The following is a 15,793-nucleotide window of genomic DNA, read 5'->3' as shown; positions in this document are numbered from 1 at the left end:
GGAAAAAAAATTTTATTCAAAAATTTAATAATATAGAAACCTCATGGGAATTGACAAATGCAATGATGCACAGGTTAAATCGGAATAATTTTAGTCATCGGCATAATGAAGTAACTATATATATTTTTTTATAACATGCATATATGTAATATGCAAGGTATACTAAGTTTAGTCCCAAGTTTGTAACGCTTAAAAATATTGATGCTACGCACAAAATTTTGGTATAGGTGTTCATAGAATCACTTAATTAGTCCATTTCCGGTTATCCGTCCGTCCGTCCGTCTGTGGGCACGATAACTCAAAAACGAAAAAAGATATCGAACTGAATTTTTTTTCAGCGTACTCAGGACGTAAAAAGTGAGGTCGAGTTCGTAAATGAGCATCATAGGTCAATTGGGTCTTGGGTCCGTAGGACCCATCTTGTAAACCGTTAGAGATAGAACAAAAGTTAAAATGTAAAAAATGTTCCTTATAACATAATAAACAACTTTTGATTGAAACATTTTTTCGTAACCATCATTGTTTACCCGGGAAGGCCCCAATTAGGCGGAAATTTTATAGTATGTACTATACTTGAATATCAGTTATGTATGTGTCACATGTATGTATGTGTTATGTGATAAAAAAATCAAAACTGACTATGCATGGTATTTCAACAATTAATTCAGTCAATTGTTTGTTTTCACTTGTTTTTAATATCTTATAATACTACTGAAAAGATATTAATTTCCTTAAAATAATAGTCCCAAATATATCACGTAAATTTTCCAGTTATTACCACGTATCAAACGTGTATTTTCAAGGTCATTTGACCTTAATCTTCAAATGATCTTGAAAAATATTCTTATAAATGTCCTTTATTGTCCATGATAACTATTGTCTAAACTTTTTTTCTAAAGCTAACGTATTTCTTTCGATTAAATGCAATAATGAAATATTTTTAAGTCGCATTTCGTCCCAAAGCTAACGATTTTAGAAAAAATGTTTTGAATAAGAAATGTCATTTTTGTTATGAGGATCAAAATTTCTAATTCCATCTAATTCAAAGTGTTATTCCATCTCTTACCTTTTAGGTTCTAAATTAACTATTTAAGCAACCCGGAGAATCTGATGTCAGAACATTTTATTTTTGTGTTAGTTTCCAAGACATTTGGAATATTTCCTAGATTTCCCCGATTTCCCTCTCCAGTATATTGAAATATTTTACTTTTAATCAAAAGATTTCTGTTATAACCATAAATGTATGCGATATTTTAGGATGAAATGTTTACAAATTAATTTGGTGGGTATCAATTGTGACCGACCCAAAAAGAAAATTTGTTCTTTTTTGAAGCTTCCGTGTTATAACAGCCTTATTTTTATTTTTCACGAAAACAAATTGTTTACAAACATTCAAAAGATTACATCAAAATTTCTTGTTCAATAAAAAAACATTATAAACTATAAAAATTTTCCATATAAACAAATCAACAATAACTTATTTATTACTACAGACTTAAAATCAAAGGAGAGGAGAAATTTAGGTCAATATTCCAACAAAATATTTTTGCGTATTTACAAAAGCATAGCAGCATACACATGATGAGCATTTTGTATTAGAATTAGAAGTATAAATTGTTCACGCATAATATAAATGTGATTTTACATAACTCGCGAACAAATTTTTTGATATTTTACGAACAAAATAAATTATAAAAAATAACTGTCTGTCAAGTGGGAAAATAGCACACACTGAAAAAAATTAAAATAATGACAACCTCATCCCGAAGTTGGCCATTTCATATTGAAATAAGTAAAAATACTTTCAAACAATTGCCTAACGATTTGAACAAGTACAGCTAAATATTTGTATTTATAATAGAATGGGATTGAATTTAAAATATGATACAAAATCACTGAAGTTAAATAAACAAATCATTATTTCTATGAAAGAGATTAATTTTACTTTAAAGTCATGCATTTTATTGATGGAAAATAAAATTGGGCTTAGTTGGAATATATAATCGTGTAAATAAAGCGAGTATATAAACTAAAATAACATATCTTTACGTTTGCTTTACATATAGAAAAAGGTTACTACGAAAACATATCTATCATGTCTAGTACATATGGGACTGGGCCAACCATATGTCGCTGGTTCAAATCCGGCTCGAAGAAATCTAATTTCTTTTAAAATAAACCTATTAGCAGGTAGAAATTATTTTTTTAATAAACCTATTAGCAGAAATTATTAAAATCGAAAAAGTGGGAGTTGCAGGGTAATTTTTGCTTTGGTAATTTAAAGGATACATCATCCTTTTTTTTAATATGCTCGAATAATGATAATTAATTACTCCGTGGTAATGACGTCATACAGTTATAAATAAACTAAAGCTTACATTTCCGACTGCTTTTTGCCTAAGCTATCTCAATAATATATATTTTGTGTTTAGAGTAAAATACCTATCTAGAGTAAAACTGCTCGTATAGAGTAATTAAATATTCTACTCTATGTAAATATTCGTTTTAAGGTGGTTTGGGCAAAAATCCTTCTTAAAATTTTCATGAAATTAAAATAAAGTTAAAAAAAAAAATATTTCGTTTGATTGTTAAGCGAGATATTTATAATTATAAAAGTTCGTTACCTTGGCCTCGAAATTGTCCTTGAAATAGTTCAAACTTAAACTCGAGTAATTTTGAAGCATTATTGAGGATAAAAATATTTTTCATAAATATACCAATATCTTCTGTCCGAAACATGTTTTCGAAGACCCAATGAATTCAACCCAAAACTTTTTTCGGAAGTGGGCTTTTTTTGGTCAATGTTTATACAAAATTTTTGTAAAGGATACTTATTTATAATCACCTACAATGTACTGTCGCTTGTTAATCTTTAACTGTAAAACATTTTCCATTTCGATTTCGCGACACATATCATTTGATAACATGACCATTTTGGTACGGTATGCTAAATATAAAAATATTTTTGTATTTTTTTGTTTTTACTATGAAATAATATATTTTATTAATGATAATAAGATATGCAACAGACAAATAACTTTACGAGGCGATACGCGACAGATGAATGTATTCAGACGGCAGAAGGGGATTAGTGGGGTAACAGATATGAATAATATACAATATACACAAAAACATACATACATACAAACACGCAGATAAAGAATAAATGAAATAATCATTTTTTTTTACTCCGCTGATATAGTGAGTTCATTTTAGTGTTTGTAATAATATAAAATATTATGTGTAGAGTTTTCCATTACGAGTGTCCTAACCTTAAATTTGAATTAAAGTATTTTTTATACTTAGTGATGAACAAAAATTATTTCCTGGCCTACTATCTTCCTTAATACCATAACAATACTCTCTTCAAATTTCAAATCAAAATCAAAACAATTTCACGAGATATAATATATAAGTACTAGCTCGACCCGTGAGGAATTAGGCTCTCGTAATTACCGTAACCCGTGGCTACCCTCTATCCGTGGCTAAAAACAATAAACAACAAATTTCGTAGAAAAGTGGTAAAAAAAAAATCAAAAATTCTTTGGAATATCTATTTACAAATAGTAATTATATGTTAAGAGTATTAGGAGAGCATCTGTAAAAACTAATATGTTTGCCTAATAATGTTTTTCATTTTATATGTCTAGACTTCTAGAGTATTAAATTTATGACATTTTATCGATCAAATTATTTGTTTAGCGTGTTCTTTCCTTAGCAGTACATTTTTAGACCGTGAGTATATTTTTCGTCAAACCTAAACATAATAAGCTTGAAAATGAGGTGTGAATCATGGAATTTGATAAATCAATAAGGAAGATAAGGGTAGGACAGAAAAAAACTTCCTAGAGTAATAATATATAAGATATTATAGAAACATGCTGTAAAAACGTTCGAGATCCCTTGAATTTTAGAAAATAATGAGTGAAAAAAAATACTTATACGAAAGTTGAAGGATTTTGCTCGTGCAATCTAATAGTGGCCTTGAATTTGAGTGATGGCCTTAATTTATGAAGATCCCTTCAAGGTCGATTCTCGAGGGTTAAGATTATACGATCTCATGTACAAAAAATTCCATTTGACCTTGAAATGACCTTCATAGTCAAGATTAAGTTCAAATACAAGGGCACCATTCGATTTCACAAGGGAAATTTCTCACCTTTGGCTTTTTTTCAGTCATTATTTTCTAAAATTCAGAGGAGATCTCGAGCTTTTTCATATGCAGTATATAACTAAAAATTGCTAACAGATGTCTCACTCGTTCCACAAAAACATTCAATAAAATTTGCTTAAACTGACGTTTTTCAAATTTTGTCCCCAACTTTAGTAGTCCACTTTTTATACCATGTATATATGAAATATATCAAGGTACACTAAGTTCATTCCCAAGTTTGTAAATGCTTAATGATTTTGAACAAAATTTTGGTATAGGTGTTCATAAAATCATCTAAATGTGTTTGTAAATATAGCGTGCTCAGGACGTAATAGTGAGGTTCGAGTTCGCAAATGAGCAGCGTAGTTCTTACAGTTTTAAATTCGGACACTCTTAATAGAAAGCCCTTATATGATATGAATATGAATGTATGTATTATATATGTTTGTAATGTATAGAGACGCGACAATTATTATTTTATATATCTTAAAAGAGTTTTTTGAAATATTTTATAATGTTGTCCAAATAAATATTACACTTAAGGATTTTCGATAAGCAAGTTCAGTTAAGAATAATATTACGAAAAAATCTATGAACTTTTTCTTAAATCGGCCAAGTTTGTATCGTAAATTCATAAACTTAAGGTTCCGTTGCCTGTATTAAGTAACAAATAATTTTCTGGAGTCAAATAAGGTGCGCTTCTGTAAACAGTCCCTCAAAATCAATAGGTTGATCATCGTTAATCACTTATGAACGTATCATGTTCGAAATAGTTTTCTTAGAAAGTCTTCATCAAGTACTACTACCATGATTTTCAATTGACAATTTGATAAAAGTAATCAAAATGTTTATGTAGTCTTATAGAGCTAACGGGATGTGTTCGGACTTGGCCCCCAACTTCTTCTCAAGGCTACCGTCGCTCTCTGTGTTGCACTTATAAAAATATACAACAATCATTATCGCATTTGCGTTTAAAACTTATTTGGTACACATTTTATGTATAATGCACATCATATGTGATTGTAATGTATATTAAAACTTGTACGTAACAATTTGAACTTTGACACTAAAATGTTGTCTCGGCGTAGCGTAGGAAATCACCACTAATTTAAATATTACACTTTTCGTTTTTATTATTTTTTATAAGTTTATATATTGTATTATTTTGTGTTCATTTTAAAAGCACGCAATCATTACTAATTATATGTACTTTTCCATCTTATATTATTTAAACCTCTTTGGTTTCACCAATGTAGTCTCATTTTTATTTTAGTATCATTTTTATTATTGAAATTTTTACAGGATAACAACACAAACTAGTTCAAAAGTGATCGAGAGGCATTTACATTGACATGCGCATTGAATGCTAAGACAGATAAACTGACAAGGTATGTATTGGACAAAGTGCCAACACCAAAGTCCCATCTAATCAATCTCTATACCCGAATTCATCAAAATTGGTTCAACGATTTGGGCGCGAAAACTAGCAAGCAAATATACAGACAAAGTTACTTTAGCATTTATAATATTAATAGATCGATCACCCGGTGAGCTTCGTTTCACCTACAATTTATTTAATAGTAACTATTGATCAGCGATTATCAATCTGAATTAACTAACAGTTCTAATTCATGAATAACTATAATATGCTTAACCCGTCCGCTAAGTCCGTTAAGCCCGCTCACAAGTCCACCCCCTGCTTAGCCCGACCGCTAAACACAAATTTTACTACTATCTTTTGGACAAGCCTTCAGTCTTTGGCGCTCGCATTACCTCTAATAGATACCTATTCACAATACATGCTTAATAATAAAAAATGACTCAATACTATTCAAATATCTGTTCACAATTCCAGATAAATATGGTGGGAGCGCAAATAAATACATGAGTATATAGTAATGTAATATAATGCATTATTTATATGCGTTTCCACCATTTATTGCATTTAATGTTTTCTCTTATATTATCTTTAATATTTTCTCTAATGTTCCGCTCAACTTCCTAAATTTTTTCTTTCATAGAGAGAAAATTTCCTTATCCAGGCAATAATAAACACAATAAAAAAGAATTAGCAAGCTTTGCCCAACCGTTCTCAAGTTTAGCGTGACCAGGAGAAATAAGGATTCATTTATGTATATAAAGTTAAAATTAGAATATATGGTATGCATTAACACTCGAAAAAGATGACCAAATGTTTCAATGACCTTATGGCCGAATTATTTAGTGTAAATATTGACGCAAACTTTTTCTTAGAAAAATGAACAAATTTTCTAGAGTAAAGATTTATTTAGTTTTTTTCTTAGAAAATAACCATTTTTCTTAGCATTTCCATAATAGAAACAAATCAAGATAACCTAAATTCACTTGATTTAGTGCGATCTATTTGATAAAGGAAATTTAGTGTATTATTTAATGGAAAACACAATAATAATTAGTTTACATCGTTATCTATAATTTTAGAATCTTTTGTGTTTATAAAAAAATTCATGGTAAAATGACCGGATGTTATTTTATGTTTGCCCCAAAAATTACAAATGATTATCAATTTATATAAATTGTAAATACTTCCAAGAAAATGTTCATGGTTTCGAAATATAGTTTTTAGTCATATTTTCCTCGAAAATATAGATACATTGTATCGAAGGTCAACAAATAAAGATGGTTTGGTTTATAAACTCACTAGCAGATATCCGCCCGCTTTGCTGAGCAATTTCTCCTTTACAAACAAAGACTATCACGTTATAGCCCTTTTGTTCACAATTTTATGGATTTTAATTTTTTGGTGGGGAACTCTAACTTTTTGAAAATGAAGTTTTGCCCATGATACTCGCTATTGCCCATGATACATTGTAACTATCTATAGGTCCAATCATTAAATTAACCTGATTTTTATATTTTTTGGATCAAAATTATCCCATCCACTGAGTTTCATCAAATTCAAAAACAAAATTTTTTTTGCGATTTTCTCGATTTTATCAAATTACCCTTAAAAACAATTACAAAAAATCGAGGAATTTTATTAATCTCCAATTTCGATAAAACTCAGTATATAAGGTAATTTTGACTCAAAAAGTACAAAAATCGGATGCATTTGATGAATGGTCGATAGTTTTTGAGATACAGACCAAAATCGATCCAAATATTGCGATATCTCAGAAACTCTACATCCAATCATTAAATTAATCTAATTTTTACACTTTTTGGACCAAAATTACCCCATCCATCGAGTTTCATCAAATTCCAAAACAAAAATTTATTTTGCGCGTTTTTCGATTTTTTCAAAGGGGTAAAAGGGTTTTTTTTTTTAAATATTTGTAATTTTTACAATTGCTATTTCTCAAATAATATAAGCAACAATATGATTTTGATGTAAACTCTGTATAAATTTGACAGCGCATTAATTCATAACAATAGAATTAATGCGCTGTGATGCGCTTTATATCTCTTAGAGATACCGAGATGAAATTTCTTTCTAATAATTTCTACCATCATTATCGGATCATCATCATTTTAAGGCTAATAAATATAAAAAGTCACTATTCTAAGTGTGCTCATCACATGTAATGTTATAGTAATAACACTTAGAATGGTCTAACTCGTGCGTTTTTAATGACATAAAGTTAACAAAAAATGTTCAACTTCCTATCTCAATTTGAAGGTATTATACAAATGCGCAGCCATAAAAACGACGAAAAAAATCGGTTTTCCAATTGGGAAATTCTTCCAAATTAATGAAATCGATTCATACTTTTATAACAATAATCTATAATAGTTTAAATTAAAAAGGGGTCGCTGGTGAAAGCTAAATTTGGTCACACAACTAGCTTTGGAAGACATAGTTGGTAGTAATAGTCTGCAACGATAGAAAATTAAAAATTTTGTACTACCATAAGTGGCAGCATTTTATTGAACAACCTTTATATTTATAATACTACTCCTTTCTTTTCCCTTCGATACCTTCGGTTTTCCGCAAACTGCTGGTAACATAGTATCGAGATTTACAAAAATAATTAATAAACCGTAAAAATTTGATAATTTAGTAACAATATTTTTTAATTTTCCCGTTGACACACTCGTTATCTATATAAACATGACGTCACTACTTGTTTTGTAAATATAAATAACAGTAATTTCAATATGTCAAGAAAATATTTTATGCTTTGTAGGTTTAATCTAGGCATAGGTATTAATATATTAAAATGTATCGTGAATAAAAAAAACAAAAAGAATGACATTTATGCTACATGGATATTACATCGTAAAGCCTCATCCACACTCTCGCGAAGTAGTACGAAGTCGGGCGAGAAACTAGAATGTGAAGGTGTTATTTATGGTGTCTCGCCTGTCCTCGCATCCTTGCCCGACTTCACTAAAAAAGCGGTTTTTAGTACCCGAGTCAAAGGTAACACCAGAGTATGGCAACATTCAGACGAGTATCGTCTGGTGAATCTACGAAAAAGTGTACCATGAATTGAAAGAAAATATTTCTGTTTTTTATGGTAAAAATACTCAATCTTATTTGAACATTTGCATCTTATGTCAATATTTTTTATAGGCCTGGCGCTTATTTACTTTCGATTAGGAGAACAAATCTTACTAATTTACTTCACTTGCAACTCTGCTTATCGTTTGCCGATTCCAGGGTCTAAAATACAATTCAATAATAAGCCCGAATGTTTTGTCAAAGTTTTTGGTACGGAATACTATCAAACAAATTTAAACCAAATCTTGTTCTAAATATTTGCAAAATATTTAGATCAAATTATAAATAAAAAATATAATAGTTTGTTACCAATCACGTTTAGAATGACAATTATTAATTTATTCCAAATAAATCGTGATATATCATCTTATTAAATAAACACTGATTTCAATAAAATATTTCAAATAAATATTTATCTCAAAGTGGGGAGAGTCAAATCAATCCACTTCTCTCGCTATCAATGAGCTTTTTTGTGATTAAACTAAAAAAAAATTATTTTTTAATCTCAAATAACGTCATTACACCAACACAAACATTCAATTGTTTTTATCGATTCAATTTCGTTCATAACATTCGAATTTAACGACTGAAAACATTTCCTAGAAATTCAATAATCGTAAATGAAATAACCTTGAGAGAAATAACACAATTTCAAGGAGAAATAATTTTCCAAAAAATTATATTTAAAGCCAATAAAACCCCTCTCCAAAACACTACATTAAATATAAATCACCTGTTTACATGAAATACATAACTAAATAACTGCAATCAGGGGTCGAGTAAACACAAAAAAAAAACGCGTGACTAGTGCAATAATAAATCTTACACGTGCAATTTACTGCATAATACTCGAGTGAAACAAAAAAAATTTGATTGATTTATTTAACGATAAACCCGAGTCATTGAAAAATAGCACGGTCCATAATTTCAATAAAAATAAGTACCCAGAAAACGTATAAAATTGGAACAGTCCGTTTTTTTTTTTTATTAAATTACTCAAATTTCTACTATGAAAAAAAACACACTAAAAATGTTAGATTACTATTTAGTAAATTTCCATTTTCCAATCATTTATAAAAACACAATAAACAAATTAGTCATTGCTATAAACAAAAATAAGACCTTAACATTACTGTGTATAGTTAAATTTCTAAGAAACTACTGAGGTCGATTTAGAAAAAAATGTACATAGCTCAATGAAATAATAAATTAATAAAAACTTACCACGACTTAATATATCACTAAAATTTTTAATAAAAAAATATTTTTAAAGAAAATTGCACAACACTTAAAATTATATTAAAATTGATATATAAAATATTTTTAAAGATTCTAAAATATTATTCATGACAGAAATGGCAGCACCATCACAAAAACATTTGCATTTAATAAAACCAATTGCAAATGCGACATACCAAGGGATGACCAAATACACTTGTTCCTACATTCACACTAATAAACACAATAAAAGTTTTTTAATTCAAAATTTTTGAATAAATATTATAAATTATTTAATATTTTATTTAATTTTATTTATGATTTTATATGGATTTTTCACAGAACGTGCGTCGTGTTATAGGAATGTATCTGAAATGGTTTGTTCTCTTCTTGTTGTACATGCTGCTTTGTTACTTACCTAGGCCATGAGCCATAACAACTAATTCTGCAGGTAGTCAAAGATTTTATTGATTGATATAAAAATAATACAGGCAGTTTATTTTTAGAATTATTATACAGGGTTGATAAAAATATTTTTAGATTATGTATGTATGTAATCAACGCACAACAAACCCAAGTCAAGGACAGTATGAGGTGTGGTAAATAATATTTGATTATCTTTTCAAATTTATTGGTTAAAACAAGTGTTTTAATTAACTAAAACAAGAAAATTTATTTTTTACTTGTGTAATGTTTACAAATTTTATAGGTTATTACATTTTTTAAAAGACGAAAAAATTATATAAAAGAATTGTTATTGTAGGATATTTTTTCAATTATAAATAAAGTGAAATAAAATTTTTTGCAATTTTGTGATAATCAAATTTTAAATATTTTTGTTTTCTCTATTATTGATAAGAGCTCTGCCTTACCGATATTATAATGTAGTTCAATATATCACTACTAGGTATCAGTACCAATCAACATGCATGTATTTAAAATATGATGTAGATTTTTAACAATAATGATGGCAAATTTCAACAATGACAACCTCTGGCCATTTTTCTTGGACAATGATAGGGATAATGAAGAGCAAACCACCAACGTTCACGATTAACTATGTATTGAGGTGATGGACTTGGACGAATACACTCACATGTACAATAACTAAAATAGAACAGCATAACTTATTTATATTTAGAGAAATTAAAGATTGCAAAATTATACCAAAATCCATTTCTTTTTGTTGTTCTGGGTACTATTCGCGTTATTCTTCTAGGTATCTCTTTGTAACACCACGACTTTAAGGCTAATATATTTTTCTCGCATTCTGGTAGTTTTCCTGACTTGCTGGGTGGTAGCCAAGGGGGTAGCATTTTATTTTCTACAAAATTTTTTTGATAGTAAAATTACGTTGTAAATTCAACATCAAACGAATTCATCATCAAATGAATCATGTAATATCATCTAATAAGGACTAGAAACTTTAAAAGTGTTTTCTATTTGCCCAACCTGTTACTGTTTTTTAAATAAATTATATATATATCTATTATTCATTGGAGTCCCGAGCAAAGTTTGATACACTAACAAGGTTAGACAAAAATCGTTAATAATCTAATATTTGAGTAACTGCTTTGTTTTGGACTCTCACCTTTTTTGTGGAATCAATCATCATGTTATTCCATTTGAAATCATTCAAAAACTTATTTAAAATTATTGTATTAAGATAGTACTTACATCTTTTATGAAAATACGTAAAAGTGCAAAAAAGGATTATTGATGATTTCGATATATTAAAATTTCCCTCGAAAATAAATTTTTTTTACTAAAATTTCTCTTTTAACTTATCCCACCCGAACGTAAAACTTCAAAAAATAATATTTTGTATATTTATGATGGATAAATCATGGTTTCCAAGGCTTTTACGTTTGCCGTTACTAGGATTATTATTTCCCAGGGATATTGAATAAAAAGGGACCAGTGCCATATATAAAACTGTTGTTGCCCGTAGGTCGAGATGGTCAGAAGACCAACACCTTCATTTTCTTTATTACCTACAAAGCTTACCTTTATCAAACGTCTGAAATATGGACAGTGGGAAAGGTGCATAAATGGATCAATTAATGTGTTAGAAATAAAATAACAAAATATATTATGCAATTTTGGTTTATTATATTCAGTTTATAAAAAAAGAAAACATAATTTAATTTTTTGATTGGTTTCAAATGAAGGCCGTACTTCACTTCCATGCGATATTTACAGCAAAACCTAAAAAGAAAATGTTTACTTTTTTGGTATTTAATATAACCATTAATTCGGAAGAAATACGGGAAAAAGCCAAGCGAGATGACTGAGTCGAGGTTTTAATAGCAGTCAAAAATTTCGTTCAATCAGATGTTTTGCTTCCAGATTCGAACCCATAACCCTAATTAAGAGTAAAGACACGTATCATAAAGTATAAATCGCCAAAATTGAAATAATTTCGACGAGGTGTTTTCGATATAACGAAATATGACATTGTGAAACATGGGCAGATAGGAAGTTATAGATTTGTCCACCATTTGGCACCAAATGTGGTTCACCCATCTACATGAAATTCATGATTTGACCCACTGATTGAAGATAGTTGAGAAAAATTTGGTGCAAAGTGGCAGATAAATCCTGCTTCTTTGTTATCTATCTGTTTATGTTTCGTGAAGAAGCCTCCTCGGGATAAATTAAATTTTTGGGGGCTAAATATCAGCTTTGATTAGGATTACGACATCGAATCTTGGTGTAAAACGTCAGATATCTTATAATATAATAATACAATTTCTCATCAGTCATCTCGCACAAAAAAAATTTGCAATTACAGAAAAATTTCCAAAACATTTACGCCCGTGCATCTCTCGGACTATGAAATATGGGGATCATGAAAAAAGTATATTATAATCCTGGGATAGAATGTGGGATGTTCTAGAATCGAATTTTCACTGTCCGAAAGATGATCGGACTCAACTTTATGGAAATTTCTCTATTTCTGAAATTTTTCACAAAGTTCATTTACGCAGGTACCTACTCGATAGGACCGATACACTTTTGAAAAAATGTTTCGAAATTCCATCATCTACTTACCACTAGCATTAGGTACTACACTGGTATTTCGCAGATAAAGGCTAAAGGATAAGTACAGTAAGCATTACATATAAATCCATTACGGTCTACAACTCCACACCTTTGAACTCCAGGACCATCAGGTTCGCCTTGCCTCCATTTATTATACCCCACTTTTTCTATATTTTGACCTAATTAAAAATTTTTTTTTAAATAAGTTTTCTTTAAGTTATTAAAAGTCTTTCAAGCTTAAGAAATCGTACCGTGAATTGTCACATACTCAGAAACCTTATAATAATCAGTGAATCCGACAAAAGCAACGTCTTTATCAAGAATATAACCAGCTAGACTTGAAGATGGATGTGTGTTAAATACAGCAGCTAAAATGGATGCCTCTAATTCTGAATTAAGTATTGCTAAATAACCTCCTTCGGCGTCACAAATTTTCCTTGCATCGTCCCATAATTCTGGATCTGTGTGAAAATCATAATAACTATCACCGAATCTGAATAAACCATTACCAGATGCAGATGCCAAGTCCAACAGTGTCTGTAAAGAGAGCAGTTTTTTAATAGAAAAACCCACCACAATATACCTCCCGCTCCCCGCCCCTCATGGGAATGCTACTATATAATTTTCAGTTTTGTTTTATAGTTTTTAAAGTGTTCGCCTTTGAAATAGCCAAGTCAGAAATCAAATAAAGAGATCATAATTAAACCCGATCTAATCTGTGATAATATTAATCTACCTACCTACAATAAATTTGAAATGATAGTTTTATTGGTATAACAGATATAAACTTCGAAAAGCTATAAAATTTTAAAGCATTGTGCTTGTGTCTATTGAATATTGTTGGCATTTCCCGACAAAGTATTTGTCAAGAAAAAACAGTGTCAAAAACTGGATTCAATATAATTCTTTAAAATGTCCGTCTGGTTATTTAAATTCGATTTGTGATATTTCTGTAGAAAATTAGGTAACCAGTTTTATAGGAGTTTTTTTTACGCCCTGTTAACGCTCAAAGTCATGGAGTTAAGATTTATAAATAATTTATGCGTTTAAAAAGGAAAATCGATAGAACCGCTGTTTCTTTCACCCTCGGTTAAACCGCAAATCGTTTTCTAACCAATCGACAGATAAGCTTTTAAGCTGCCGTTTTTGCGAAAGATCTTCCACAGTGTCTTGCACTTACTAACTATACACTTCTATTTTCTTACAGGTTCGTACTACTAGCAGCGTAAGACGGTTATTTTAGGGCAAATAATGTAAGCAGGAACATTTTACAAAAATAAACATACACAGTAGACTGAAGCCTGATATAAGTCTTCTTTGCCCCACTGTAAACTCTGGTCTAATTTATAAAAATATCAAAGTTTGATTGATTTAGGACAGGAATATATTTTCGAAAAAAAATTGAATTTATGAACTCTTTCTTAAAGTAGGAAAATATCAAAATTATGGTCATTTGGAAGATTTAAATTGCAGAATTTCCGAAAGTGGTACCGAATGGAAAATATGCCGTAAAAAATTCGTTTTTGAAAAGACACACAACGAGGGAGGTCGCAATTTGGTTCTCCGAATGAAACTTTGAAAATTGAAATAAACTCGAACCAGCTTTAAGAACTATTCACGGTTGCAAAATTTTTTTGGAAAAAGTATTAACTATCAACTCATCTGAGTTAGAGAATAAGGCTCACTATCTTTTCTCACTAAGTTTAATTTTTTCTATAAAAAATTTTTAAGATTAAATAAATTATTAAACTTACCGCGTTAAAATCATTTTTTAAATCTGTGCCATTAGCTAAACCATCCTCAGTGTCACTGATGGTGTCAGTGTCACTGTCAGTATCATTAGCTATGACATTCCCATGTAAAACAGTTACAGTTAAGATAACAAAAACTTTAATGAAAAACATTATTGCATGAGTTTGATAAAAAGCTGGTTAAAGAAATAATCAACTTTTCGCTTCCTTCGATCACCTTTAAATACGTTTGAAAATGATATTATTTGGAATAATTAATTATATTTTTATACCAGGTATATAAAATATATATACAAGGTATATTAAGTTTAGTCCCAAGTTTGTAACGCTTGAAAATATTGATGATACGAACAAAATTTTTATATAGGTGTTCATAAAATCACCTAATTAGTCCTTTTTCTGTTGTCTGTCCGTCTGTCTGTCAACACGATAAATCAAAAACTAAAAGATATATCAAGTTGAAATTTTTATAGCGTGATCAGTAATAAAAAGTGAGGGCGAGTTCGTAAATGAGCATTGAGTGACGTAGGCCAATTGGGTCTTGGGTCCGTAGGACCCATCTTGTAAACCGTTAGAGATAGAACAAAAATTTAAATGTAAAAAATGTTTCTTATAAAAAAATAAACAACTTTTGTATGAAGCATTTTTTGTAAACATCACTGTTAACCCGCGTGGGCGCAAATTAGGTACAAAGTAGGTGTGGCTATCTAAGAGTGGATGATATCTCACAAGATGTAAAAAAACAAACGATTGGGTCATCAACACTGTCACACATGGTATTTCAACAATTAACTTAGTCAATTGTTTGTTTTCACTTGTTTTTTTTTTATTTCTTGAAGTTTTCCAATATTTACCTATCTATATGTATTTCTTCAAGTGTTTCAACATGAAGTAAACAAGTCATTGTTTTAGAAATATATACTTTTTTGGACATTATTCATAATAAATTACATCAACATAAAACTAAAATTATAACATTTTGTCTTTTTACATAGCTCAAAGCAGTTACAGTTGAGCAAGACCAACAACCGGGGCTCAGATCTAGTATTTTGCGTCTTGGTTTTGCTTTATACTCATGATCAGAGTCTTCTTCTTGGTCTTGCATACAATATTCTTGCAAGAGTCTCAGAAAATATTACTTAG

At 29.6% G+C, this 15,793-nt stretch overlaps 2 protein-coding genes and 1 long non-coding RNA gene across 8 annotated transcripts in view; all 3 read right to left on the bottom strand.

The window, feature by feature from the left end:
• Positions 1-9,877, bottom strand: part of LOC123299532 (histone deacetylase 4) — an 86,934-nt gene extending 77,057 nt beyond the window's left edge. For 4 of the 6 annotated variants that reach the window (XM_044881768.1, XM_044881804.1, XM_044881769.1 and 1 more), the window contains exon 1: positions 9,861-9,877. The gene's annotated coding sequence lies outside the window, so the exon portion shown is untranslated. The remainder of the gene's footprint in view (positions 1-9,860) is intronic. The other 2 variants (XM_044881795.1, XM_044881777.1) reach the window with 2 other exon arrangements.
• Positions 9,878-10,372: 495 nt separating this feature from the next.
• LOC123306006 lies at positions 10,373-11,672 on the bottom strand. The gene is made up of 4 exons (XR_006536880.1): positions 11,532-11,672; positions 11,022-11,178; positions 10,727-10,961; positions 10,373-10,511 (listed from the first exon to the last, which is right to left on the bottom strand). It is a non-coding gene; the product is annotated as an uncharacterized LOC123306006 (long non-coding RNA).
• Positions 11,673-12,008: 336 nt separating this feature from the next.
• LOC123305961 (hemolymph lipopolysaccharide-binding protein-like) lies at positions 12,009-14,824 on the bottom strand. Its single transcript, XM_044887804.1, has 4 exons — positions 14,654-14,824; positions 13,151-13,436; positions 12,909-13,078; positions 12,009-12,062 (listed from the first exon to the last, which is right to left on the bottom strand). Exons 1-3 carry the CDS (start codon positions 14,801-14,803, stop codon positions 12,924-12,926), a joined length of 591 nt encoding a protein of 196 aa, XP_044743739.1. The 5' UTR covers positions 14,804-14,824; the 3' UTR covers positions 12,009-12,062; positions 12,909-12,923.
• Between the last annotated feature and the right edge of the window lie 969 nt (positions 14,825-15,793).

This window comes from Chrysoperla carnea, chromosome 1 (genome assembly GCF_905475395.1).
Source record: "Chrysoperla carnea chromosome 1, inChrCarn1.1, whole genome shotgun sequence".
Taxonomy (NCBI): domain Eukaryota; kingdom Metazoa; phylum Arthropoda; class Insecta; order Neuroptera; family Chrysopidae; genus Chrysoperla; species Chrysoperla carnea.
The sequence above is the reverse complement of the archived record's forward strand: the minus strand, read 5'-3'. Positions and strand labels throughout refer to the sequence as shown.